The sequence below is a fragment of the Oncorhynchus mykiss genome, chromosome 25 (genome assembly GCF_013265735.2).
Source record: "Oncorhynchus mykiss isolate Arlee chromosome 25, USDA_OmykA_1.1, whole genome shotgun sequence".
In the NCBI taxonomy this organism is placed as follows: Eukaryota; Metazoa; Chordata; class Actinopteri; order Salmoniformes; family Salmonidae; genus Oncorhynchus; species Oncorhynchus mykiss.
Window position 1 is genome coordinate 18,290,492 of NC_048589.1, and position 27,818 is coordinate 18,318,309.

Consider the following 27,818-nt stretch of genomic DNA (forward strand, 5'->3'; position numbering starts at 1 on the left):
GGCCATGTTTGACGAGAGACCGTTTCCAGCTCTGGCTGAAGAATGAGTCTGGGTGACTGGACAGGAGCTTGCATGGTCTTTCTGACCTGATGTTATCTGACATTGCAGATGGTCCCAAATGACCATGCTACAGCAGCCTACTGTTTATCAACCCTTAGATGAGCAAACAGTCTGGAGTCCCATGTAGCATGGATTTAGGTCAGGACAGGACACTTGATGTAGACTAGTATGGTACATGCTTTCCAAGCCATAAACTGAGAAAAATCTCCTCAGAATTCTTGTTTATCATGGCCTCCCGAGTTGTCCAGTGGTCTAAATCACTGCATCACAGTGCTAGCTGTGCCACTAGAGATTTTGGGTTCGAGTCCAGGAGACCCATGGGGCGGTGCACAATTGGCCCAGCTTCATCTTGGTTAGGGGAGGGTTTAGCCAGCAGGGATGTCCTTGTCCCATCGTGCACTAGCGACTCTTGTGGTGGGCCGGGGAGCAGTGCACGCTGACACGGTGGCCAGGTGCACTGTGTTTCCTCCGACACATTGTTGCGACTGGCTTCCTTGTTAAGTGGGCATTGTGTCAAGAAGCAGTGCGGCATGGTTGGGTTGTGTTTCGGAGGACGCATAGCTCTTGACCTTCGCCTCCGTATGGGTGTTGCAGCGATGAAACAAGACTGTAACTACCAATTGGATACCATGAAATTGGGGAGAAAACGGGGTAAAAATAAATTACATTAAAGATTTATTGTTTATCATTTGGGTTTTGCATTTTTGTTTGCTGGGAAAGACAAGTCACACCATGTCAGTTTGTCATGAATGTTTTAGGGTTGGCCAGGGTTAGGGTTTTATGGCACCTTCAGCCCCTGCCGCTATCCCATCCTCAATATGGATTGGACTGGAAATCAGAATGCATGAATGGAATTTAGTGTCTCTGCCGCAAGTTTGTTTTAGGGATTACCATTAACAAATACTGGGGAAATGACATGTGAACATCCTGTCATGTGACTTCCTATTGTTTCCCAAGCGTTAAAAATGTTGCCATGCCTTTTGATTTCTGCCCGGCAAAGTACTTATTGCATTTTGTCTGTTTGGTTATGCTGCACGCAAGGCAGGCAGAGAGAGAGAGAGAGAGAGAGTGGGAGAGAGAGAGAGAGAGAGAGAGAGAGAGAGAGAGAAAGGAGGTTGAGGGAAAGAGAGACATGGAAAGAGAGAGAAAGAGAGAACAAATCCTCACTTTACTTTCAACTCAGTTGGCCCACCTGCTTTGTATTAGAGTGTAGGCTGGTCCAGGAAGCAGGGAGAAAGGTGAGGGGTCAGAACAGCACTCTACCAAAGTATGGTATACAGATGCTGCCTCCCCCCATGGAAACCTTAATAGGGCTAGCTACATTTGTTAGCATCTGGGCACCCAGGCAGACTTCTCCTGTGTGTGGTGCTGGTACCTGTCCCTCCGCTCCGCCGTATATTAAACAATGACCAGGGTCTACTTACGTAACCATTCTCCTGCAGTAACTTAATGGTCATGGTTTTAATGAGAAGTTAATGTGGTCTTTCAAGGCCCTGAGTCACTGACTCATAGTCATAGCCAATGACAGTGTCATAGACAAATGGTTTATCTGGTAATCCAATAAAATGACATCCCACTCCTCGGGTGTTCCAGGAGCATCGTGTGCAGTGGCTGGACGGTAGTGTCTGCAAGGCGGCTGCTCTGGGCTTGTTATGGGTCTCTAATGATCCGTACAGTAGTCATTGTTCTGTGGGCCGGCGCTTGGAGACTGACAGTGGAGGTTTCCGGTACTTGCGCTGGCTTTACATGGCCTGTCTGCTGTCTGCAGCCCAGCACTCCAGACCACACTATGCCAGCCCAGCCCGCTGCTGTTTTCTTTTACCCAGCGCTGGGCTGAGCTGAGCTACGCTGTGCGGTGCCACCTCCGCCAAGACTCCACAGATCTCTGCTAAATTCCACCCAATGGAGCTGGCTTCATTGTCTAATGCTGTTGGAGCCCAGTCCCCAGGGCTCTCGGCTCAAGTGCATAGCTCAGCACAACGTTACACAAATACACTTCTGTCCCATCCACAGCTAGTTACACTGTAATTATTGCATCTGAGTTAATGCACGGTTACAGAAGGAACAAACTCATTCTGTCCCGGTGTTTATAAGCTATTTAATACATACCTAATGGGATGGTTTAGCATAGTATGTTCATTCATCAGCCGTGAATGTATGTTAGCCATCAAGAGCCCCACATGTCGTTCAGGTTGACAGCGTCTGTTTCCCCTTCCACTTTCCCAGTTTCCCCCAAGTGTGTCCACAACGGGAAGGAGTTTTCCGAGGGGGAGGTGTACCGTATGGACCCTTGCTGGCTCTGCCAGTGTCGAGGAGGGATATCCTTCTGCTCCAAAGCGGAATGTGCGGAACTGGACTGTGAGAACTTCTACATCCCAGAGGGAGAATGCTGCCCTGTATGCATAGGTACACACATCATTTTAAAGTTACACAACTGTATCTATTACAGATAGTTTTATAGGTATGTGAGATTTCGTATGATTGGTGGAGGTGAGCTGGCACAGTTCGGGAGGCCGTTTGTCATTAGTGTTGCTCTGAGTGTGGTCAGACAGGCAGGGAGGCTAGTAGGGAGGCATGCAGACGTACGGAGCAGACAGGGCTGTAATACACTCCCCCAGGGCTCCCAACACGCTGTACAATATCCTTACCTTAATGGCTTCCGTTTACATTCAGCTGGACTCAGCAGTCATTAACATGCTTCACATACAAGGACCAGTCAAAAGAATGAGCAATGGGTAGGAGGTCAGGAACATAAACCTCCTTTGAGTGAGTGCTTTGGCTTCCTTATATCTGGTTGCCTTAATGGAGGGAGACCCCTTTTGTACCTGTCCTCGACACTAAAACACATGCCCTCAGAGGCAAGTAAAAACACTGGTACCTGCGGTTGGAGTTGTTAAAAGGCTTGGGTTTCGGGCAGCGCATATGGCCAACAAATGACGGTCTCGTGAAGCATAGTGGTGGTGTACAGATTTGGCTGCCACTGTTTTTGATCAGCCACATGAGAGGGAGGAAGACTGAGGGAGGTTATTGGAGGTCAGTGTTGGAGGTATATCTGGAATGTTCAGCCCCTGAGATTTTGGGGAATGCTTTCATCTTGTGTCCCTGCTTGGCCATGGAAAGCTCCAGTCATTGAGGAAGCCATTGTCAGTGTTACTGTTCTAAGCTGGGGGTGGTATTTGGTTTGTCGTCATTATTAAGAGCAACCCAAGCTGCACACCTGTTCTAATCTATTTGTAGACAGGTCAAGTCACCTACAGCCCTAAAAGTGTTTCAAGGCTGTGTGTGAAGGCATTATAATTTGTATTTTTAGGCTTGCTGTTGATAATGTGAGAGATGGATAGAGAGAGAAATAAAGGGATAGATTGAGAGGAAAGCAGGACTGCTTCATATTCAGTATAATCACACACAGATGGAGGAGTCACAGCAGCCAAATCTCTGCTGGAATCAAATCGGGCAAATAGGACTCCGTCTTTAGGGAGACCCACTCCTTCACCACACACACACACACACACACACACACACACACATACACACACACACACACACACACACACACAAACACACAAACACACACACACACACACACACACAGGTTCAGTGCACTACCCTCAGACCACCTTCCAACTCCACCTCACAGCTCTGCTGTGGTAATGGCCTGCCTCTCTTAACAATACATTTTTGAATAAAAACAATCATGATCATTTATGGTAAACTCTTAGGTCATCAAAATAGATTCCCAGAATTCAGAGGGCATACATCACCTCAAATGGAGCTCCATGTGTTTTCTGGGTTGCTTCTCAAACAGGATTCATTATGTTGTGGTCCTAGACTTCAAACAAATGGGTAAAACCTTATTGACATAAGTATTCACACCCCTAAGTCAATACTTTGTAGAAGCACCTTTTGGCAGTCTTTCTGGGTAAGTCTCTAAGAGCTTTCCACATCTGGATTGTGCAACATTTGCCGATTATTATTTTCAAAATTCTTCAAGCTTTGTCAGATTGTATTGTTGATCATTGCTAGACAACCATTTTCAGGTCTTGCCATAGATTTTCAAGTAGATTTATAGTACCAGTCAGAAGTTTGGACACACCTACTCATTCCAGGGTTTTTCTTTATTTTTTCATATTTTCTACATTGTCGAATAACAGTGAAGACATCAAAACTAAGAAATAGCACATATGGAATCATGTAGTAACCAAAAAAAGTGTTAAACGTAGGATTCTCTCAACCAGCTTCATGAGGTAGTCACCTGGAATGCATTTCAATTAACAGGTGCCCCTTGTTAAAAGTTAATTTGTGGAATTTATTTCCTTCTTAATGTGTTTGAGCCAATCAGTTGTGTTGTGACAAGTTAGGGTTGGGTATACAGAAGATAGCCCTATTTGGTAAAAGACCAAGTCCATATTATGGAAAGAACAGCTCAAATAAGCAAAGAGAAATGAAAGTCCATCATTACTTTAAGGCATGAAGGTCAGTCAATGCAGAAAATTTCATGAACTTTGAAAATGTCTTCAAGTGCAGTTGAAAAAACCATCAAGCTCTATGATGAAACTGGCTCTCATGAGGACTGCCATAGGAAAGGAAGACCCAGAGTTACCTCTGCTGCAGGGGATAAGTTCATTAGAGTTAACTGCACCTCAAATTGCAGCCCAAATAAATTATTCAGAGGTCAAGTAATCTCAACATCAACTGTTCAGAAGAGGCTGCGTGAATCAGGCCTTCATGGTTGAATTGCTGCAAAGAAACCACTACTAAAGGACACCAATAAGAAGAAGAGACTTGCTTGGGACAAGAAACACGAGCAATGGACATTTGACCGGTGGAAATCTGTCCTTTGGTCCAAATTTGTAAGACGCAGAGTAGGTGAATGGATGATCTCCGCATGTGTGGTTCCCACCGTGAAGCATGGAGGAGGAGGTGGGATGGTGTGGGGGTGCTTTGCTGGTGACATTGTCAGTGATTTATTTAGAAATCAAGACACACTTAACCAGCTACCACAGCATTCTGCAGCGATACTCCATCCTATCTGGTTTGCGCTTCGTGGGGCTGTCATTTGTTTTTCAACAGGACAATGACCCAACACACCTTCAGGCTGTGTAGGGGCCAGTTGACCAAGAAGGAGAGTGATGGAGTGCTTCATCAGATGACCTGGCCTCCACAATCACCTGACATCAACCCAATTGAGATGCTTTGGGATGAGTTGGACCGCAGAGTGAAGGAAAAGAAGCCAACAAGTGCTCAGAATATGTGGGAATTCCTTCAAGACTGTTGGAAAAGCATTCCAGGTGAAGCTGATTGATAGCATGCCAAGAGTTTGCAAAGCTGTCATCAAGGCAAAGGGTGACTACTTTGAAGAATCTACAACTTTTTATATATCTTGATTTGTTTAACACTTTTTTGGTTACTACATGATTCCATGTGTTATTTCACAGTTTGGATGTCTTCACTAATATTCTACAATGTAGAAAATAGTAAAAAATAAAGAAAAACCCTAGAATGACTAGGTGTGTCCAAACTTTTGACTGGTACTGTAACTCGGCCACTCAGGAACATTCACTGTCTTCTTGGCAAGCAACTCCAGTGTAGATTTGGTCTTGTGTTTTTGGTTATTGTCCTGCTGAAAGGTGAATTCATCTCCCAATGTCTGGTGGAAAGCAGACTGAACCAGGTTTTCCTCTAGGATTTTGTCTGTGCTTAGCTCCATTCCATTTATTTTTTATCCTGAAAAACTCCCCAGTCCTTAACGATTGCAGGCATACCCATAACATGATGCAGCCGACGCTATGCTTGCAAATATGGAGAGTGCTACTCAGTAATGTGTTGTATTGGATTTGCATCAAAAATAACACTTTGTATTCAGTACCAAAAGTTAATTGCTTTGCCACATTTCTTTGCAGTATTATCTTGGTATTGGTATTTTATTAGTATCCCCACTCTTCCTGGAGTCTACACACAACATGAATCATGACATAATACAGAACACTAATAGACAAGAACAGCTCAAGGACAGAACTACATCAATTTGTGCCTTGTTGCAAACAGGATGCATGTTTTTTCTGTACAGGCTTCCTTCTTTTCACTCTGTCAATGAGGTTAGTATTGTGGAGTAACTATAATGTTGTTGTTCCATCCTCAGTTTTCTGCTATCACAACCATTAAACTCTGTAACTGTTTTAAAGTCACCATTGGTCTCATGGTGAAATCCCTGAGCGGTTTCCTTCCTCTCCAACAACTGAGTTAGAAGGACACCTGTATCTTTGTAGTGACTGGGTGTATTTCTACACCATCCAAAGTGTAATTAATAACTTCACCATGCTCAAAGGGATATTCAAGGTCTTATTTTTTACCAATAGGTGCCCTTCTTTGCGAGGTATTGGAAAACCTCCCTGGTCTTTGTGATTGAATCTCTGTTTGAAATTCACTGCTCGACTGAGGGACCTTACAGATAATTACATGAGTAGGGGTATAGAGATGAGGTGGTCATTCAAAAATCATGTTAAACGCTATTATTGCACACAGAGTGCTATGCTACTTATTATGTGACTTGTTAAGCACATTTTTACTCCTGAACATATTTAGACTTGCCATAACAACAGGGTTGAATACTTATTGACTCAAGACATTTCAGTTTTTCATTTGTAATTAATTTGATTTTTTTTCTCTAAAAACATCATTTCACTTTGACATTATGGGGTATTGTGTGTAGACCGGTGACAAAAAAACATCTACATTTAATCATTTTCAAATTGAGGCTGTAACACAACAAAATGTGGAACAAGTCAAGAGGTGTGAATACTTTCTGAAGGCACTCTAATGCTCTTAAGTGGGATTTTGTTGCTTTGGAGTGAAATTTATGGCACTGAACCCTGAACTGTTCTTTGGCCTTTGGGGGCACGGATGAAACTGTATCTGTGTGACATGCACGTGGCTGAGGTTAACTCCTCTTATGGGGAAAGACTAGACACTGCAGAGACAGGAAATTAGATATGTATGTCTCGCTGTGTTTTTAATTAACTAATCTTTCTCCGATATGACATGCTCTTCCATCCAGCTCTACTTACATACATTAGATCCCAGTACATTTGCTTTACATCCACTCTCTAACTTCTTGAGGAGCTCTTGAGGGTTCATCCACCGGTCTTGATGGTTGACCAGTTTCTCCTAGTCCCGCCAGGAATATCCTGCTTCCCTCACCTCTGATTCCACCATATCCTTTGTTAACTCAATTACGTGGCTATGACGTGTTCCCACATTCGTAGTTGATGATGACAACGGCGTTGATGATGACTATGATGATGATCTGATTGAATCTGTTAGGAAGTAGAGTGTGTGTCATAAGGCATATGTACCACACAGCATTTACAAGTAAGGATGGCATACCAAACAGCACAGTATAGTTCCCACGCTTCTCTCCTTCTGATCCCAGCCTCTGTCTGTCCCCCTCTCCGTGTGTCCAGATGTGGAGCTCCTGTCTATGGACAGCACAGAAGCCAGCTGTTGGGTGAACAACAAGCTGCGTGGCCACGAGGAGCAGTGGAAGGAGGATGACTGCACCTTCTGTCAGTGTGTGGATGGAGACCCTCACTGTACTGCCATGGCCTGCAAACAGAGCTGTCAGAACCCAGTCAAGATCCCTGGAGAATGCTGCCCCTTCTGCGAGGGTTCGTATGGAGACACACACACAATAATATCTGTATGCACATACTGTTCTTGGGGCGGCAGGGTAGCCTAGTGGTTAGAGCGTTGGACTAGTAACCGGAAGGTTACTAGTCCAAAATAAAAACATACAGCCTGTAGCAGGGACTACAGCTGGCTTATAACTGAGAGAAACCGATTGGCTAGTGTTGAAGTAGTTGGAGATTTAAGTCTGAAACTAGCAAGGAACAGGTCAAATGTAATGCTACATATGTTCTAGACATAGCCCACATAGTCATAAGCAGTCAATTCCCTCACAAGGAAATATCTCATGTCGCACTTCTTCTGAAGTAGCCTTATATTGCATGTACAGACAATGGACATACCACACGTTTTGATGGAAGATTGCATTTTCAGTTCAACTAGCCTAATAGGGCAGGAAAGAGCGTTACATGAACTCACGGTTTTGAATCTAATTACAATGTCTAATTGAAATGTTTCTGATGTATTGTGTAAGGGTCAGGGGCACCACCACCAATTGCATCTGGCATTCCATTGAGCTCTTGATATAGCCAACATAGTGTATCTGTCAAAACTGATATCGTAAACAACTTGCAACTCGCCAGCTGATTTTCAGGAATTCACCCCCATTAATGGCCACCCCCTCACATGTCAATGTACCTACATCTGATGTATAACATGTCAATGTACATCTGGCAATTAACGTCTTCATCGGTAAATGGAATGGTTCCTACTGCGCTGGACCAAACTACAAAAACATTTGTGTTTGACAGTACAGTCAGTTTGAGCTCAGAACCTGACTGGTGGAACTGGACTGTAGGATAGTCTCTCCCCCTGAAGCTATGTGGAGGCCATGTTGGCCGCTCATTAAAGAGGAGGCCACAGAGCATTCTTCAGCTGCAGGCTCCTTTGTGATTTTTTATTGGCCCAGCCTGCAGTATGAGACCCACCTGCATGAGGCGCGGCTTAGACTGAAGGGTTAAATCCGATTTATGGTCATTCCGGTGTCTGTATTGGCCACACAGCATTTACTGCGATGCGGCCTCTGCAGAAGTCAGGGCATTCATATTTCCTGCGCTTCACGGAGCAGAGAATAGCTGTTGTGAAGGAAGTTGTCAAGGAAGTGAGTTTGTGTTTATACAGGACGTACCGCCCCAACCTACCTTCAACCGATCATGTCAGTGCGGAGCTATACGGAGCTCTCTGCATTGTTACAACATTTGGGAGGCTCACGGCGATGCGGTAGAGAGCTTGATTTGGCCTCCACAAGTCTCCTGAGGCTCCGCAATCACGTCACACCTACCGTACGGAGCCTCTCGACTGCATTGCCGGATCAAGCTTAATTGGAGTGGATCACTGTTTTTCTGTGAGCGTAATTAGTTACAGCTCGTTTGGTGCTCCTCCCTCTGAATGTAGCAAGATAATGGAGGGCCCCCCAACTAGACCCCCACCTAGCTTCCCCTGGTTGTGGCTTGTACATGTGTGACTCAGGCCAGCATTACACCTCATCTCTGGTGGGCTCCAGTGATGATGTGGCTCTCTGGGTCTGTCCAGTGCCAGCCTCTGACTCACCAGACTCCCACACAGGGGCTTCTCTGTTTGGGCTAGAGCCAAGCCGTGCTCCTGCACTCCTCTAGGTCGTTTAGACAACATGTGAGGTGCTCATTCATCAAAGCCCTCTGCTAGAGAGCACCTATATCTGTAATGGCCCTGCGTTTATCTCTAATCACAGCGCTCTCTCTCAGATGGCAGCAACGTGAACACTGAACCATTTCTGTTGGCATGGAGATAGATGTGTAACATTGTGTGTCTAAGTGTTCTGCTCTTTACTCTTTGCTCTCATAAAATCCTAATTTGAGAATAGTATGACATGTCTGTGAGTGTTATAGGCTTCACAGAGGCAGGTATAGTATGACATGTCATAGAGAGTTATAACAGCTTTTCTGTCCCACAGAGCCTTCGTATGAGACGGTGAGCCCTATGCTGTGTCCTCGTCTGGAGAACTGCTCTTTCTCAGGGAAGGACTGCCCCTACGGCTTCCAGCAGGACAACAACGGCTGCCTGCTCTGCCAGTGTCTCAACCGTGAGTCTCACACCAGACGCAAAGAGTTAAACACAGATACATAAACACACATAAACACACATGAACACACATACTGGAACTTGTTCCAAATGTCAAGTCCCTGGCACATTATCTCCAATACAGAAACATAAAGCAAATATCTGTCGCACTTCATTTGTTACCATGGTTGCATGGTATTCACAGTTTTTTTGTCATTGGAATTCGCTAATGAAACGCCCTATAGAAAACTAACATGGTGTTGATGGATGAGCCAGCCGATGGTAAGGTGACCTCCATGTGAACTGTTTCAGATTACTCCTGCCCTGACCTGGGGAAATACTGCTCGCTGCAATGCCCCGTGGGATACGAGAAGGATGACTTTGGCTGCGAGGTGTGTGAGTGCAGCTCTCCAATGCCCAAGTGCCGACCCCTGACCTGCAGCAAGACCTGCCCCTACGGATATGTGTAAGTCCTCTGAATGGTCTACACATCTTCAAGTTAAGCACTGCTCATTATTCACCCCTTATTTTCCACGCAGCTCAAAGGCTGTTACAGACCCACTGGTCACGACTGAAAGACCAAAGCCTGAAGGAATGGTGATTTGTCTGGTTTATTATTGACATGGGCCCTGACACACAATCCACTCTCTCTTTAGCTGGAAAAACACATTTCATAAATCATCTTTCCGTTTCAAAACAACGCTAAAAAACACATCTGCACAAAAGCGGCCTTTATGAATTGTATACAATGAGATTCTTCTGGTATCTGAACCATGCTCTCTGGAGCCTCCGCTCAAGATGGGCCTGATATGTCTGCACAGGATGCCAGCAGAGAGGCAACCCGAGGGGGAAGAGGAGCAGGAAGCGGTGGCTTCATCACTCATAAGCATCGGTTCAGGACTGGCTTCAGAAGTCTGAATCCTCGATGAGCTAAGTAATGCATCACTTTTCTAGCAGAGTGGTGCTTCTAAAATGGACCAGTGAAAAAACACAGAGACGGCTTTGTATAAATTGGCTGCATTTATGACCTCTGCAGAGAACTCTAGACTATATCATCAACTATATAATTTGTGGCGTATGTGACTAAACCACAATTAATACAAACCTCATAAACTATACTTGCTTTGAACAGTCCAGTTTTCTTATCTCAACAGTGTAGAGGGGGGAAAGCGTGACCACTGAGCAGTGGGCTGTCAGAGTGGGTCAGAGCCCTAAAGGTGTGTTTACATTGACATTTGGCACAGTTGAGCGCCTTGAGCAGGACACAAAGGAGGACTTAAAGCGTTTCCCCTCCTCAATGGGTCTAAATCATCATCGGATCTGACTGGACGTGCACGGCATTCTCCTGCTGCCCAGGCCGGCACAGAGACAGCAGCCCCAGAGCCAAGCATGGTGCACAAAATTCCACACAACACCTTTGAAACAAAGCCCAGCTCCCAAGGTGGCCAGACTTTCTGTCTCTGTGTTTGTACACGGAGGACCCAGCCAGCTCAGAGCTCAGCCTGGCCTCTCCATACTGCCTTTACTGCTGTTTCAGCAGAGATGTGCCCTCTGCTAGTGGATCGGCTGCTATGGGACACAGGGTTAATCTCCTGTTTTATTTATGTGGCCGACAGAGAATAATAGTATAATTAATCCCACCTAACAAGCTCAATGTTTAATTGAAAAGATGGGTTACTTGTTCCAGAAAAAGAGAGAGCGTGGGAGACACATATAGAAAGAGAGGCTAGAGTGATGTAATAGATGAGTCCATCTGATCAACATAATTTCTCAACCTGCTGCTCATCTACACTGAGTGTACAAAACATTAGGAACACCTGCTTTTTCCATGAAACAGACTTACCAGGTGAATCCAGGTGAAAGCTATGATCCCTTATTGATGTCACTTCTTAAATCCACTTAAATCAGTGTAGATGGAAGGGAGGAGACAGATTAAAGAAGGATTTTCAAGCCTTGAGACAATTGAGACATGGATTGTGTATGTTTGCCATTCAGAGGGTGAATGGGCAAGAAAATATTTAAGTGCCCTTGAACGGGGTATGGTAGTAGTTGCCAGGTGCCCTGGTTTGTGTTATGAACTGCAACCCTGCTGGGTTTTTCACTCTCAACAGTTTCCCGTGTGTATCGAGAATGGTCTATCACTCAAAGGACATCCAGCCAACTTGACACAACTGTGGGAAGCATTGGAGTCAACATGGGACAGAATCCCTATGGAACGCTTTCCTTGTAGAGTCCGTGCACCAACAAATTGAGGCTGTTCTGAGGGAAAAAGGGGGGGTGCAACTCAATATTAGGAAGGTTTCATTTAAAAACAAATTTTGTTGTAATTTTTTACCCCTTCACCCCAATTTTGGTGATTACGATCTAGTCTCATTGCTGCAACTCCGCAAAGGGCTTGGGAGAGGCGAAGGTCGTGTCATGCGTCCCCCAAAACATGACCCGCCATACCGAGCTTCTTAACACCCGCTCGCTTAACCCTGGAAGCCAGCTGCACCAATGTGTCAGAGGAAACACCGTTCAACTGACGACTGAAGTCAGCCTGCAGGTGCCCGGCCACAAGGAGTCGCTAGAGCGCGATGAGCCAAGTAAAGCCTGCAATGCAGTGCCTTAGACCGCTGCGCCACTCGGGAGGCCAGGAAGGTGTTTCTTAATGTTTTGTGCGCTCAGTGTGCGTTTTATGACATCCATAGCTGGATCCAACTAGGTCACGTGATCTGCGTCTGTTCCTAGCTAAATAACAGGCTGTTTTCTCTGTTTGTATCCCTCATACCTTTAGGCCATTTAGTGGGGGTTTACTTTCATTTCAGTCCCCATGTAGATCGTCTCTCAAACTCCTCAGGGTTTGTTTTTCCTCTGGTACTAACTCATCCCTGTGTCTGGGTCTGTATCTGCTCTCTACAGAATTGAACTCCCTGCTCTGTTTACAAATCAACCATGATGATGAGCTCATAGTTAATAGAGAGCAGGGCCTCTCAGTACCTATGTCCCTTAATCAACCTGGCTGCATTAATATCATTTGGCCCTGCTCTGGGCCTCACATATCCGCCAAAGGAGTTGGTAGCAATACAGTAACTATCTGAATAGGTTGAATCTAATGGAAAGCATCCGAATTGGCTTTAAACCCAGTGCCCTAGACTCTAGCATTGGTATGGTGTTTGCGCTGTGCACCATGGGGCTTTCACGTGTTCCAGGGTGCTGCTTTTATCTGGCCTCTTCAAAGGCAACTAATATACCAGGGGATAACAGAACCATGTATCTATTATACCATGCCTGACCATCTGGCTCCACGGCAGCATTCCACCCGACCGCTGGCTTCAGAGCTTTCACTGAAACATGCACAATTTGAGCTGTAAAGACGGCCTTCCTATCTTGCCCTCTCACATTACATATCTGATAAAGACATCTGTGTGTTCTATCTATCCCACAGGAGGAATAAGCACGGCTGTGAGATGTGTCGCTGTGTCAAGTGTCCCCCCTTCACCTGTGACAAGCACTGCAGCGATGGCTACCGGCAGAACAGGAAGGGCTGCTCCATCTGCATGTGCAAAGGTATGGTGCTCATCTGTCTGTCTGTCTCATCTGGTCCGCATCAATATTCATCCCTCTGGGTCAGCCGGTCACACGACTACACGTCCATAACAACAAAAGTAGTGTGTGTGTGTGTGTGAGCGTGTGTGTGTGTGATCATGTGTGTGTGTGTGAGTGAGCGTGTGTAAGTGTGCGTGTGTGAGTGAGTGAATTACATTTTATTTCGGGTAAAATCGGCAATTGGCAAACCATCCCTTATGGGATTAATTGATACAAACAAATATTACAATAATTCACTATGGTAATTAAATGATCTGAAAAAGGTCAAAATCAATACATGATAGTAAATGACATCCCTAGAGCAGTACAATAATATACATACATACACACAGTATATATACACATACATACAGTTGAAGTCGGAAGTTTACATACACTTAGGTTGGAGTCAATAAAACCCGTTTTTCAACCACTCCACAAATTTCTTGTTAAACAAACTATAGTTTTGGCAAGTCGGTTAGGACATCTACTTAATTTTTCCAACGATTGTTAACGGACAGATCATTTCACTTATAATTCACTGTATTCAAATTCCAGTGGGTCAGAAGTTTACATACACTAAGTTTATCTAAGTTTTTAATTTGACCCCTTTTTCTCCCCAATTTCGTGGTATCCAATTGTTTTTAGTAGCTACTATCTTGTCTCATCGCTACAACTCCCGTACGGCTCTGGAGAGACGAAGGTTGAAAGTCATGCGTCCTCCGATACACAACCCAACCAAGCCGCACTGCTTCTTAACACAGCGCGCATCCGACCCGGAAGCCAGCCGCACCAATGTGTCAGAGGAAACACCGTGCACCTGGCAACCTTGGTTAGCGTGCACTGCGCCCGGCCCGCCACAGGAGTCGCTGGTGCGCGATGAGTCAAGGATATCCCTACCGGCCAAGCCCTCCCTAACCCGGACGACGCTGGGCCAATTGTGCGTCGCCCCACGGACCTCTCAGTCGCAGCCGGTTGCTCAGGAAGGAGATGCGTTCTGTCTCCTAGAGATGAATGTACTTTGGTGCGAAAAGTGCAAATCAATCCCAGAACAACAGCAAAAGACACTTGTGAAGATGCTGGAGGAAACAGGTACAAAAGTATCTATATCCACAGTAAAACAAGTCCTATATCGACATAACCTGAAAGGCCGCTCAGCAAGGAAGTAGCCACCGCTCCAAAACCACCATAAAAAAGACAGACTACAGGGACAAAGATCATACTTTTTGGAGAAATGTCCTCTGGTCTAATGAAACAAAAATAGAACTGTATGGCCATAATGACCATCTTTAAGTTTGGTGGAAAAAGGGGGCGGCTTGCAAGCCAAAGAACACCATCCCAACCGTGAAGCACGGAGGTGGCAGCATCATGTCGTGGGGGTGCTTTGCTGCAAGAGGGACTGATGCCCTTCACAAAATAGATGGCATCATGAGGGAGGAAAATGATGTGGATATATTGAAGCAACATCTCAAGACATCAGTCATTAAGTTAAAGCTTGGTCGCAAATGGGTCTTCCAAATGGACAATGACCCCAAGCATACTTCCAAAGTTGTGTCAAAATGGCTTCTGGACAACAAAGTCAAGGTTCTGGAGTGGCCTTCAATAAGCACAGACCTCAATCCTGTAGAAAATGTGTTGGCAGAACTGAAAAAGCATGTGCGAGCAAGGAGGCCTACAAACCTGACTCAGTTACACCAGCTCTGTCAGGAGGAATGGGCCAAAATTCACCTAACTTGTTGTGGGAGGCTTGTGGAAGGCTACCCGAAACGTTTGACCCAAGTTAAACAATTTAAAGGCAATGCTACCAAATACTAATTGAGTGCATGTAAACTTCTGCCCCACTGGGAATGTGATGAAAGAAATAAAAGCTGAAATAAATCATTCTCGCTACTATTATTCTGACATTTCACATTCTTAAAATAAAGTGGTGATCCTAACTGACCTAAGACTGGGAATTTTTACTAGGATTAAATGTCAGGAATTGTGAACAACTGAGTTTAAATGTATTTGGCTAAGGTGTGTGTAAACTTCCAACTTCAACTGTACATACATACATAGCATACATAACATACAGATAAATAAATACAGTACATGTGTATTTGTGTGTGTGTGTGACCTTGTGTGTGTGATTGTGATCGTGTCTGTGTCCTGTTAAAAGGATTCAGGGTGAGGAGTAGGCGATATACTGTGAATTAGAGAGAGACGAGTCTCTCTGAAGTGTTGACTTTCTCCCATTATGTAGCAGATGTGATTTGCTGGGACCTTTAGCTGGTCTGTTATGAATGGATGTTTTGACTCTTGTTTTTATTTAACTCTCTCTGAGGCCTGTGTGTGCATGTCTGATTAGATTCACCAACCACAAAAGTTCAAGAAAGTTTGCGAACAGCTTATTTATACACTGACAGTTATATTTGATGTTTATTTTCTTTTTTTTCAGTAATATTATAAATATTTTAGCTTGGCATATATTTTTGGTTTCTTGCTTAGCAAGACGCCGGTGCAGTGGGTCCATTTCCCCACACATAGACACTTCTGTCTATTCCACGGTCCTGTTGTTGACCTTATTTTGATACTCTTGGATCAGGTACTCAGTGGGCTTTTCAAGTATTTATGGATAGGAAACTTTTGGGGAGCTGTACCTTTTTTCGTGTGTATAACAGTGTGTTATATCAGTGTGTTAAGAGAGAAGAGGCACAAACCACCGACCTGGATGTGAAAACATGGTGCGATTCACTGAACTACTGCAGTATGTTCTATTCTAAAACACTGCTCTCCCAGGACTTAACAGCCACACTGGGTTTGTAACACATTGGAGGCCAGTTATTGGCATTTGTGGGGTTTTATAAACTAAACCTATCCCTCAAAAGAAACACAGGACCTCACTTTTGGGTCCGGTGCCAAAAATCTCAAGGAAATGATTAAACGTTATTTATTTGTGGTGCTGTTGTAAATGGATTATTGGGAAATAAAGGGACTTTAAAAAGAAGGTCACATATTGGTGTTTGGTGAAGGTGGAGCTGAGAGAATCCAGGGACAGTAACAGAGCCAAGACAATAACATTTGCTGCCTTTACTATAAACCGTAAATAATTCTTCTTAATGAAATTTCCACTTTGAATTTCTCATGCCCTGAAACATCCCTGGTGACTGTTTCTCACAGGTTCAAGTCACCAGCCTCCCTCCCTGCCTAACGTCTGTTTGTCTGTGTTCATGTTTGTTTTCCAGAGAGTGGCCACCTGCCAAGCACCACTGCCCCCACCCCTATGCCCAGCTACTGCCTGACCTCCAACGGGCACCGCTATGAGAAGGGCGAGAGCTGGCACGACGGCTGCCGCGACTGCTACTGCCACACTGGGAGAGAGATGTGTGTGCTCATATCCTGCCCTGTGCCCAGTTGCGCCAACCCCGTGGTCAGGCCTGACCAGTGCTGCCCCACTTGTGAAGGTATGTCTTGTCTGGAGCCACCTGGTCTATCAACACACACATACAAAGACACACACACACAGGTCTGGCAGGTCACAGTCCCCTAGGATCTCACTCTCCTAAGCGCCCACTTTTTGCCCCAGTAGTCAACCCAGGCCTCAGGCTCCATGAACACTTTGTGTTTCTGTAAGGAGCAACACACATTGATACACAGTTACACATCCATGCCCCTCCCAGTCAGTCTATTTATATGGGAGTGACTCAGTGGACTGTTCAAATATTTAAGAGTGAAAGAAGTCTGCAACCTTCAGTCACCCGTTTGTCAGTAGACAAGACATTAACTCCTTACGAATGTCAACCCTATGGGTAGTCAAATGTTTTATCTGTACAGTTGTACTAGACTAGAGGAAACTATGGTCCACCACACATAGTTGTGTAACTGCCAGGCTTTAGTCTTTCAGCATTGATGTCACACATCTAATTGTAGCAAGATGGGAACCTTGTTCTTTGTAGACTCTGAACTCTTTGAGTGTGTTGTTGTGTTGCTGTTATCTGTCTTTCCTAACCTATATATCATCTGTCCAGATGAATCAGGAAGTGGTCAGCCGGAGGGCATGGACCTGGTGGTGTGCCGGGCCCCTGGGGGGGAACTCTATGTGGAGGGAGAGACCTGGAACCTGGACGATTGTACACGCTGCACCTGCAGGAAGGGCCGCGTCCTGTGCGACACTGAAGTGTGTCCCCCTGCTGTGTGTCAGGCCCCAACCAGGAACAAGGACACCTGTTGCCATGTCTGCCCAGGTACAGTACCTTACATCCCCTGCATCTGTCATAGGCTGCTTTAATAGGACGCATCTAATGCAAAGCCATTTTCTTCTCTGTAAATGTAGAACTCCATCATCATATTAGCCTTGACAAGAGCAATTTCAGATAATATCAAAAGCCCTTACAGTACATCCAGGAATAATTCCAGAAAGAAATGTCAGTTTGTGGTCAGTCAGAGTGGGATAAATCTAAGCTGGAGCCATTATCCGCAACATGTGGTTGTGGACTGTGAAGCCTTGCCTTGTCTTTCCTGGGTGCATGTTAAACGCTGTCGGACAGTTTAATGTCAGGCTTATAAAGAAACCAGACCAAACTGGCTGGGTTTACATTGGTATATGTCCTCCAGACAGGAACACATGTGGACAACCCTGTCCGTTTCCACTGGTCATTTGTAGGGCCAGGAGTTTTTCCTGGCAATGTGATATGACTAGGAAAAACTCTGGGCCCTAGTTATAGCCTATATAACTAGTTTCTCCTGGTCAGGTCACGTGACCCCACCCCCTGTTGAGAAGAACAGAGTTGGTGATCATCTGCACTATTTCAGTACCCTCACCCCTCGCTCCTCCCCCCGCCCCAACACCTCCTCCCACCCCTCACTCCTCCCTCAGCCCCACAAGCATGAGCCCCACAAATAAAAAATGCATGACTGCTCCTGAAACCCACAGAGCCTCCTGGGGAATGCTCGGCTAGCTGCGTTATCACCACATCTCCCCCAGAAAAGCAGTTTGCCCTTATGTATGAGCCTGGCTCTTAGGAATGTGGGAATAATGCACATTTCAATGACAGGCCCCATGATGTTCAGTATGCGTACAGTACTGCCGATATGTGTACAATCTAACTAAGTCTTTGGTCACAGGAAGGCCACTGATCTATGGGCCCGGGGGCAATGAGACACAGAGATAAGCCAGAGATTTAACTGACAGAGAGCACAGCAGCCATGTGTTCCCTAGTCATTAGCTAGCCTCCTGCTAGTTTTTACCGTACAGTTAAAATCATCTTATCTCAAACACAGACCTACAGGTCCAATAACCGCTCTGGATTAACATGTTATACTGCCGGTGTTAGCCTGGGAGATGTTATACTGCCGGTGTTAGCCTGGGAGCCAGGGGATTATCTGTGATAAAGTTAACCCTTTCTCTCCATCCATCCCTCCATCCACAGAGGGTCCCCTGCTCCCAGTGAGCACCAGTCAGCAGGAGTATTGTATCTCCAGCGAGGGAGACGTGCTGTTGGCTGGGGACACCTGGAAGGCCAACGCCTGCACCAGTTGTTCCTGCAACAACGGAACCATTCAGTGTTTCTCCCAGCGCTGCCCGCCTGCCAACTGCAGGGTGCCCGTCCTGCGCAAGGGCCAGTGCTGCCCTCACTGTCTGGGTGAGTGTGTGTGTGTGTGTGTGTGTGTGTGTGTGCGAAAGTCTAGCTGGGTGAGAGCACACTGCTTGTTACCCTCTCTAATGATGTCCACTGTAATTCTGGTGTGTAGAATACAGTATTTATGTATTGTCTTGTGAAAACTGTGAGAAACCCATATTAAGTATGCATTAAAACAAGTCGTTCCTTTGGGACAAGGTACAGCTTGTTATTGAGAAAATTATTATTCACACTGTAACTTGTAGGAAGGGAGGAAAAGTCTTTAGCTACAATAAGGCAAGCATGTGTGAGTCGCGTCCTGAGTGCCAGTCTTGCTGGCGCTGCATGGGCAAACACGGTTACTCACAGCAACATTCCATGTGACACAACCCACTTCGACAGAAAACATTCCCCAAGCATCCGCACATTCACACGTGTTTCCTGTCTCCGGCTGAGCCGGCCCGCCACTCTCCATGGCGGCACAAGAAGGCAAAGCTCCATCAGCTTTTCCTATAGAGGAAAACCTTGGCACAGGCCTGCATTGTTCCCTGTGATTTGTAGCCGTTTCATCTTTGTTTTGGTTATTTGCTCGGTGGAAAACAGCACTTGACAAAGGAGGGTTATGGAAGCTTAGAGAACACGTCCTGTAAACACACCTTATCTACAGACACTCATCCAAACAATAACCTTCTGTTACATTGACTTATGTGGGGATTTGTTTTTGGTTCAAGTGTGTTTGACATTACATGAGTGAATGGGTATGTGAGTTATGGTTGTGATATCCTGATTTACAGAAATGACAACAACATCTGTTCCAATGATGGTGTCGACCAAGGACCCCAAGACCAGGGTTACTACCACAGTGGACAACACAGTCTGGATCACCACTGCCACCGTACCTCCTATCATTGCTGCTACAGGTAACACTAACACTGTCTGTCTGTCTGTCTGTCCCTCTCTTTCACTTACTCACTCACTTGTCCTATGGCCCACAGCGATGGTTAACTAATAATAGTAATAATATGGGACTGGGTGGTAACACCTGCCTCAACTCTGCCCTGTGACTTGACATGTCATCCAGGTTGTATCACAACCGGCCGTGATTGGGAGTTCCATATGGCGGCGCGCAATTGGCCCAGCGTCGGCCATCATTGTAAATCAGAATTTGTTCTTAACTGACTTGCCTAGTTAAATAAAGGTTACATTTAAAAAAGTATATATATTATATAGGGACACTTTGACAAATGAGATAAATGCACAGTGACACATGATGAATCGATGTGGCCAAAACAATACTAACCCATAAGAGTCCTGGGACAGAGACCATTCATCTGAAGACTGTATCTGAGGTATTGGCCGTGGAAAACTGCCAAACACTAAGGAAGGACACGAGCTGCTTTTCATTTCAATTGATTAGAAGGGGAATAATGTAATGGAAATATTGGCCCGTGTGACAGCAGTGTGTGTAGTCTAGTCAGTGGGGGAGAGCTGATATTAATACTGTTTGATTCTCCTTGCAGACGGGAACAGCCTGGGAGAGAACTCCCCCAGCCAAACTGAGATGGCTCTCATCTACCAATCAGCAGCCTGGATACTGGCTGGTCTACTCCTGGCCATCATCATCTTCCTCATCGTGGCGCTCCTCATCAACAAGAAAAAGAAGTGGGTGCAGATGTCCTGCTACAGTGCCCCCAAGAAGGTGAGAGGCATTGTGGGTAAATCAGCTCATTAGGCCCTGTACTGAACGCACAGTTTCACCAATGAATTTCAACCTTTACATTTGAGCAGACCAGAGCGACTTCAGGAGCAATTAGGGTTAAGTACCTTGCTCAAGGGCACAGACTTTTAACCGCTAAACTACCTGCTGCAACCCAGCATTGCTGCCCAAACTTAGACCCTTGTGGTGCTAAATCATAGCACCATAGTGGGGCGGGCGGTTGTTTTGGGTTTTAATCTGTGGGTGGGTCGTGGGTTTTCCTTGATCTTCCAGCTCCTGCTACAACTTGTGTTCAGGGCGTCATAAAGTAGGGATTCATGTCTTTTTCCAGGACTTAATTCTGAAGGAGCACTTTGAACTGTGTCAAGTTTATCATCAAGTGTGATAGTTTTACAACACGCCCATGAAATAAGACTAGTGGTACAGAAAATCGTAAATCGTCACATACTTTCTGAACAGTCTCTCCCGTCCGAACTAGACACAGTGCACGCTAACCCAAAGCAGTAGGATCCAATCAATAACTGGCAAAATAATTGATATTTGAAACCCTGGGAATCTTTCCTCTCTCTTCTCCTTTCTTAGACTGTGATCCTGAAGAAGCATGTGAATAAGAACTCGTTGGTGTACATGGAACCTTCAAAGGAGAACAAGTTCCAGAGCGTGAAGAATGACTGCAGCATCAACTTCTCCCCAGAGATGAGCTCCCCGTGTGTGGAGAGAATGAGCATCCCCCGGGCCAAGCTGAGTATGGGCCAGGGTAGGGGGCAGCGCTAGATCCCTACAGGCCCCTGACCACCAGCCCCCTAACCGGACCCCCAAACTCTACACCGCTCGCAGGGCTACCCAGTACTTCCTCTTCTTTCTTTCACACATTTCCATGGTGATCGATCCACAAAACTATATATTGTACTGTACAGCCACACACATGTCTGGGATCTCCCCCTTCTCCCTCTCTCTCTGGCAGTAAAACTGATGATCCACAACAAAACACAAAACATTGCAACTTCCTGTTGCTTTATCATACTGCTATATCCTGCGTTTGGCGCTTTACTGTGGCCTGGCTGCTGTTGCGGTGAGGAGAGACAGGGGAGGCAGGAGGATGTGGCCATTCTGGGACTTTGCCATACAGTTCACCACAGACAGAAAGACAGCCAGAGAGGCTACTATTCAGCCAGAGAGCTCTGCACTGTGAACATTATCATTTTTGCTTCTCGCCTCCTCTGGAGCTGGAACATGAAGCTAATAGGAGGAGTATAAAAGCTTTAGGACAGAAGTTTGGGTTCTAGACTAGAGGGTCTCCAGTCTGCTGGTTTCCATGTGCTGCAGCGCAGCACTCAATTGATCAACAATTGTTTTGGATGTGAAGCCAATTTAACTGGTCTGTAATCAGTTGTAATCAAAATTAGATGGGAGGGATTAGCAGATACAGTATATGGCTAGATCCATGACTCTCTCCTCTACGCAGTCAATGACTGAGCAACATCAGAACCCAGCAGACTCAGGGAAAATAGACCCATACTCCTGCTTTAGAATGTTTGGTATCCATCTTAGATTCTTTTTTTGTTGTTATATTTCTGTGTACTAGTTGTAGTGTATTTCTTGGTTTTGTGATGGTCTCCATGGTGGCAAGATTAAAACATTGTAAACACCAGCCTAAACTTTCTCCATTAACGCAGAGGAAGGATGCTCTTCTCTTCCCACTTACTGTAGTGGTTCCTGTCTGCCTCAAAGATGACCAAGTCATTCCATTCAGAAAACAACCAGCTACCCTGGAGAGAGGGAACAAATACAGTATGAGTGAATGTAATCTGCCTCAGCCGTGAAGCCAGTGTGTCTGTCTGTAATACAGTATAGTCCTTCATCCTTCTCTACTCAATAACTCTTAGTCTGGTTTCCTTCAGAAGCAATCATCCCATTGACTGAACTTCATCATGTAGAAATGGCAATGGACTTCAAGATGAAGTGGATTAACATGAATTCAGACTTATTTTATAGCTTGCAGATAAGACGACTCGTTACAAGAAACTACAGAAGCAGTGCCAGACCTTCTCGAGTTACTCATGAGGAATGTCGATATACAGTAAGCCTCACTTATATAAGTTAATTTACAGCCATGCACAAACAGGAGCTACTGTTTCCAGAGAATGTTAACATTAGTAGCCTTCCTTTTACAGCCTTAAATGTTTATAATATTTCATTGTTTCTCCTACAATAACATATTCTAGCCCAATTCAGTACACTTTGAAGAGTTCAACTGATGCGCTATGTATTCCATACCCAGGTAACCTGACTGAAGGTCTCCCCATTCCACCAGTTTATAACGTATTACAGTGAACAAAGGCAAGGGGTTCAAGGAGACTGCTATGAACTGTAAATAATAGTACATTACAACATCAGAGCATGTTCATGAAAATTAGCACTTTTGTAAGTGTTCAGTGTTTTAAAAAGCTGTGGGGGAGAATTCCTAGAGGGATAAAGGCCTACTCGGGGATTTGATAGGCATATTTAGCACGTAATGATAAACCACTCAAGTTAACATACTTTTTGCAGCACAGTCTTGGCTTATTAACAATCTGATCGATCTAGTGAAAGAGCTGTGCTTTGGAGCTTTACAAAACAGACTGGGGTTTAATAAGAAATCTTTGGGCATGATTTCCTATTTACATTGCCACTCTCTCGATACAAAGACCATTGTGATGTCAAAAGTGGGTGGAGACAAATGTAGATTTCTATTGAAGAGTTCTGAAAGTAATTCTGTCGATTTGGTTCTGTTTGAATCACAACCATGTGCTTTAAATGAAGTGAAGATGCGGCTTGTAAAAGCATACAGTTATTTGTTTTTCCTATGTGTAAAAAAGGTAGATAAAAGTAGTGGACAGAAGAGTACCTTATTTATTTTTTCACATAGCTTTATTTATTAATACTAATCTATAGTTTGAGATGTGTTTTTGGCAAATGAACTTGGTAGCCAAATCTGCTGTACATTTTCGATATTGTAAACCATTTACCATTTCTATCTGCTTTGTTATTCAAGCTTATTTATTTACTTTTGCAAACTGTAAATACATTTTTCTTAGATGTTGAACTGTAACATTTACACTTATTTTGAAAAAATAAAATGTGTGAACAAAAATGACTTTGCCTTTAACGTTTGGGAAGACATTTCAGTGTTTGTGTCATTTCCATGGTGAGATCATGTTTGCAATGAGGAAGTGTGCTGTGCTTGTTGGGTTCAAAAGAGGTAACATGGTTAGATATGACATCTGTTCCTTTAACTACTCTTGCCCAGTGCTGCCAAAGGTGATCAGCTTTCCCTATCCGTTAGTTTGCAAAAGGATTTAATATTCCCATTTCTCTTTAGCATAGTTGCTATGCTCTGCTTATCTGTGTTGTGTTAGAGGATGTGGCCAGAGATCTGTGTGTGGTGTTTCTCAAAGCCTAGAGCAGGGTTCCCCAACTGACCCGCGGGAAGTTTTATTTGGCACCCCAAGTTTTCAGAGTAAAAGAAAATCATATATATACACAGTTGAAGTTTACATACATTTAGGTTGGTGTCATTAAAACTTGTTTTTCAACCACTCCACAAGTTTCTTGTTAACACATTATAGTTTTGGCAAGTCGGTTAGGACATCGGTTAGGACATCTACCACATAGTATAGTGTATACAGTGCCTTGCGAAAGTATTCGGCCCCCTTGAACTTTGCGACCTTTTGCCACATTTCAGGCTTCAAACAAAGATATAAAACTGTATTTTTTTGTGAAGAATCAACAACAAGTGGGACACAATCATGAAGTGGAACGACATTTATTGGATATTTCAATTTTTTTTAACAAATTAAAAACTGAAAAATTGGGCGTGCAAAATTTTTCAGCCCCCTTAAGTTAATACTTTGTAGCGCCACCTTTTGCTGCGATTACAGCTGTAAGTCGCTTGGGGTATGTCTCTATCAGTTTTGCACATCGAGAGACTGAATTTTTTTTCCCATTCCTCCTTGCAAAACAGCTCGAGCTCAGTGAGGTTGGATGGAGCGCATTTGTGAAAAGCAGTTCAGTTCTTTCCACAGATTCTCGATTGGATTCAGGTCTGGACTTTGACTTGGCCATTCTAACACCTGGATATGTTATTTTTGAACCATTCCATTGTAGATTTTGCTTTATGTTTTGGATCATTGTCTTGTTGGAAGACAAATCTCCGTCCCAGTCTCAGGTCTTTTGCAGACTCCATCAGGTTTTCTTCCAGAATGGTCCTGTATTTGGCTCCATCCATCTTCCCATCAATTTTAACCATCTTGCCTGTCCCTGCTGAAGAAAAGCAGGCCCAAACCATGATGCTGCCACCACCATTTTTGACAGTGGGGATGGTGTGTTCAGGGTGATGAGCTGTGTTGCTTTTACGCCAAACATAACGTTTTGCATTGTTGCCAAAAAGTTCAATTTTGGTTTCATCTGACCAGAGCACCTTCTTCCACATGTTTGGTGTGTCTCCCAGGTGGCTTGTGGCAAACTTTAAACAACACTTTTTATGGATATCTTTAAGAAATGGCTTTCTTCTTGCCACTCTTCCATAAAGGCCAGATTTGTGCAATATACGACTGATTGTTGTCCTATGGACAGAGTCTCCCACCTCAGCTGTAGATCTCTGCAGTTCATCCAGAGTGATCATGGGCCTCTTGGCTGCATCTCTGATCAGTCTTCTCCTTGTATGAGCTGAAAGTTTAGAGGGATGGCCAGGTCTTGGTAGATTTGCAGTGGTCTGATACTCCTTCCATTTCAATATTATCGCTTGCACAGTGCTCCTTGGGATGTTTAAAGCTTGGGAAATCTTTTTGAATCCAAATCCGGCTTTAAACTTCTTCACAACATTATCTCGGACCTGCCTGGTGTGTTCCTTGTTCTTCATGATGCTCTCTGCGCTTTTAACGGACCTCTGAGACTATCACAGTGCAGGTGCATTTATACGGAGACTTGATTACACACAGGTGGATTGTATTTATCATCATTAGTCATTTAGGTCAACATTGGATCATTCAGAGATCCTCACTGAACTTCTGGAGAGAGTTTGCTGCACTGAAAGTAAAGGTGCTGAATAATTTTGCACGCCCAATTTTTTAGTTTTTGATTTGTTAAAAAAGTTTGAAATATCCAATAAATGTCGTTCCATTTCATGATTGTGTCCCACTTGTTGTTGATTCTTCACAAAAAAATACAGTTTTATATCTTTATGTTTGAAGCCTGAAATGTGGCAAAAGGTCACAAAGTTCAAGGGGGCCGAATACTTTCGCAAGGCACTGTAGGTAACAACATCTCCACCCAGCTGATCCTCAACACTGGGGCCCCACAAGGGTGCGTTCTGAGCCCTCTCCTGTACTCCCTGTTCACCCACGACTGCGTGGCCACGCACGCCTCCAACTCAATCATCAAGTTTGCGGACGACACAACAGTGGTAGGCTTGATTACCAACAACGATGAGACGGCCTACAGGGAGGAGGTGAGGGCCCTCGGTGTGTGGTGTCAGGAAAAATAACCTCAAACTCAACGTCAACAAAACTAAGGAGATGATTGTGGACTTCAGGAAACAGCAGAGGGAACACCCCCCCTATCCACATCGATGGAACAGTAGTGGAGAGGGTAGTAAGTTTTAAGTTCCTCGGCGTACACATCACAGACAAACTGAATTGGTCCACCCACACAGACAGTGTGGTGAAGAAGGCGCAGCAGCGCCTCTTCAACCTCAGGAGGCTGAAGAAATTTGTCTTGTCACCAAAAGCACTCACAAACTTCTACAGATGCACAATCGAGAGCATCCTGTCGGGCTGTATCACCGCCTGGTACGGCAACTGCTCCGCCCACAACCGTAAGGCTCTCCAGAGGGTAGTGAGGTCTGCACAACGCATCACCGGGGGCAAACTACCTGCCCTCCAGGACACCTACACCACCCGATGTCACAGGAAGGCCATAAAGGTCATCAAGGACAACAACCACCCGAGCCACTGCCTGTTCACCCCGCTATCATCCAGAAGGCGAGGTCAGTACAGGTGCATCAAAGCTGGGACCGAGAGACAGCTTCTATCTCAAGGCCATCAGACTGTTAAACAGCCACCACTAACATTGAGTGGCTGCTGCCAACACACTGACTCAACTCCAGCCACTTTAATAATGGGAATTGATGGGAAATGATGTAAAATATATCACTAGCCACTTTAAACAATGCTACCTAACATAATGTTTACATATCCTACATTATTTATCTCATATGTATATACTGTACTCTATATCATCTACTGCATCTTTATGTAATACATGTATCACTAGCCACTTTAACTATGCCACTTTGTTAAAAATACTAATCTCATATGTATATACTGTACTCAATACCATCTACTGTATCTTGCCTATGCCGCTCTGTACCATCACTCATTCATATATCTTTATGTACATATTCTTTATCCCCTTACACTTGTAAGGTAGTAGTTTTGGAATTGTTAGCTAGATTACTTGTTGGTTATTACTGCATTGTCAGAACTAGAAGCACAAGCATTTCGCTACACTCGCATTAACATCTGCTAACCATGTGTATGTGACAAATAAAAATTGATTTGATTTGATTTGGAACACAGGAGTGATGGCTGCTGATAATGGGCCTATGTACGCCTATGTAGATATTCCATTTTTTTATCTGACATTTCCAGCTACAATAGTCATTTACAACATTAACAATGTCTACACTGTATTTCAGATCAATTTTATGTTAATGGACATTTTTGTTGTTGCTTTTCTTTCAAAAATAATAACATTTCTAAGTTACCGCAAACTTTTGAACGGTAGTGTGTACACACACACAGTACCAGTCAAAAGTTTGGACACCTACTCATTCATTGTAGAATAATTGTGAAGACATTAAAACTGATATAACACATATGGAATCATGTAGTCAGTCTTGAAGGAATTTCCACATATGCTGAGCACTTTTTGGCTGCTTTTCCTTGACTCTGCGGTTCAACTGATCCCAAACCATCTCAATTGGGTTGAGGACAGGTCCTCTGAGGCAGCACTCCATCAATCTGTAAGCAAGGTTCGAAATATGTTTTTGTCAAATATATTGGTTTAGGCTTCTTGCTGCCAATTTGCAGTCTACAAATTATTTGTAATTATGTTAT

The 27,818-nt window shown here is 44.5% G+C and overlaps 1 protein-coding gene across 2 annotated transcripts in view; it reads left to right on the forward strand.

Annotated features, from left to right (window-relative positions):
- LOC110505498 (cysteine-rich motor neuron 1 protein) overlaps positions 1 to 23,794 on the forward strand; it is a 47,471-nt gene extending 23,677 nt beyond the window's left edge. Inside the window, exons 5-15 of one of the 2 annotated variants that reach the window (XM_036962754.1) lie at positions 2,287 to 2,466; positions 7,521 to 7,724; positions 9,674 to 9,802; positions 10,093 to 10,246; positions 13,208 to 13,329; positions 16,572 to 16,790; positions 17,355 to 17,570; positions 18,756 to 18,968; positions 19,739 to 19,864; positions 20,465 to 20,643; positions 21,244 to 23,794. In XM_036962754.1, coding sequence (XP_036818649.1) covers positions 2,287 to 2,466; positions 7,521 to 7,724; positions 9,674 to 9,802; positions 10,093 to 10,246; positions 13,208 to 13,329; positions 16,572 to 16,790; positions 17,355 to 17,570; positions 18,756 to 18,968; positions 19,739 to 19,864; positions 20,465 to 20,643; positions 21,244 to 21,435 — 1,934 coding nt within the window. In that variant the 3' untranslated portion in view covers positions 21,436 to 23,794. The remainder of the gene's footprint in view (positions 1 to 2,286; positions 2,467 to 7,520; positions 7,725 to 9,673; positions 9,803 to 10,092; positions 10,247 to 13,207; positions 13,330 to 16,571; positions 16,791 to 17,354; positions 17,571 to 18,755; positions 18,969 to 19,738; positions 19,865 to 20,464; positions 20,644 to 21,243) is intronic. The other variant, XM_036962755.1, reaches the window with a different exon arrangement.
- The last annotated feature ends 4,024 nt before the right edge of the window (positions 23,795 to 27,818 follow it).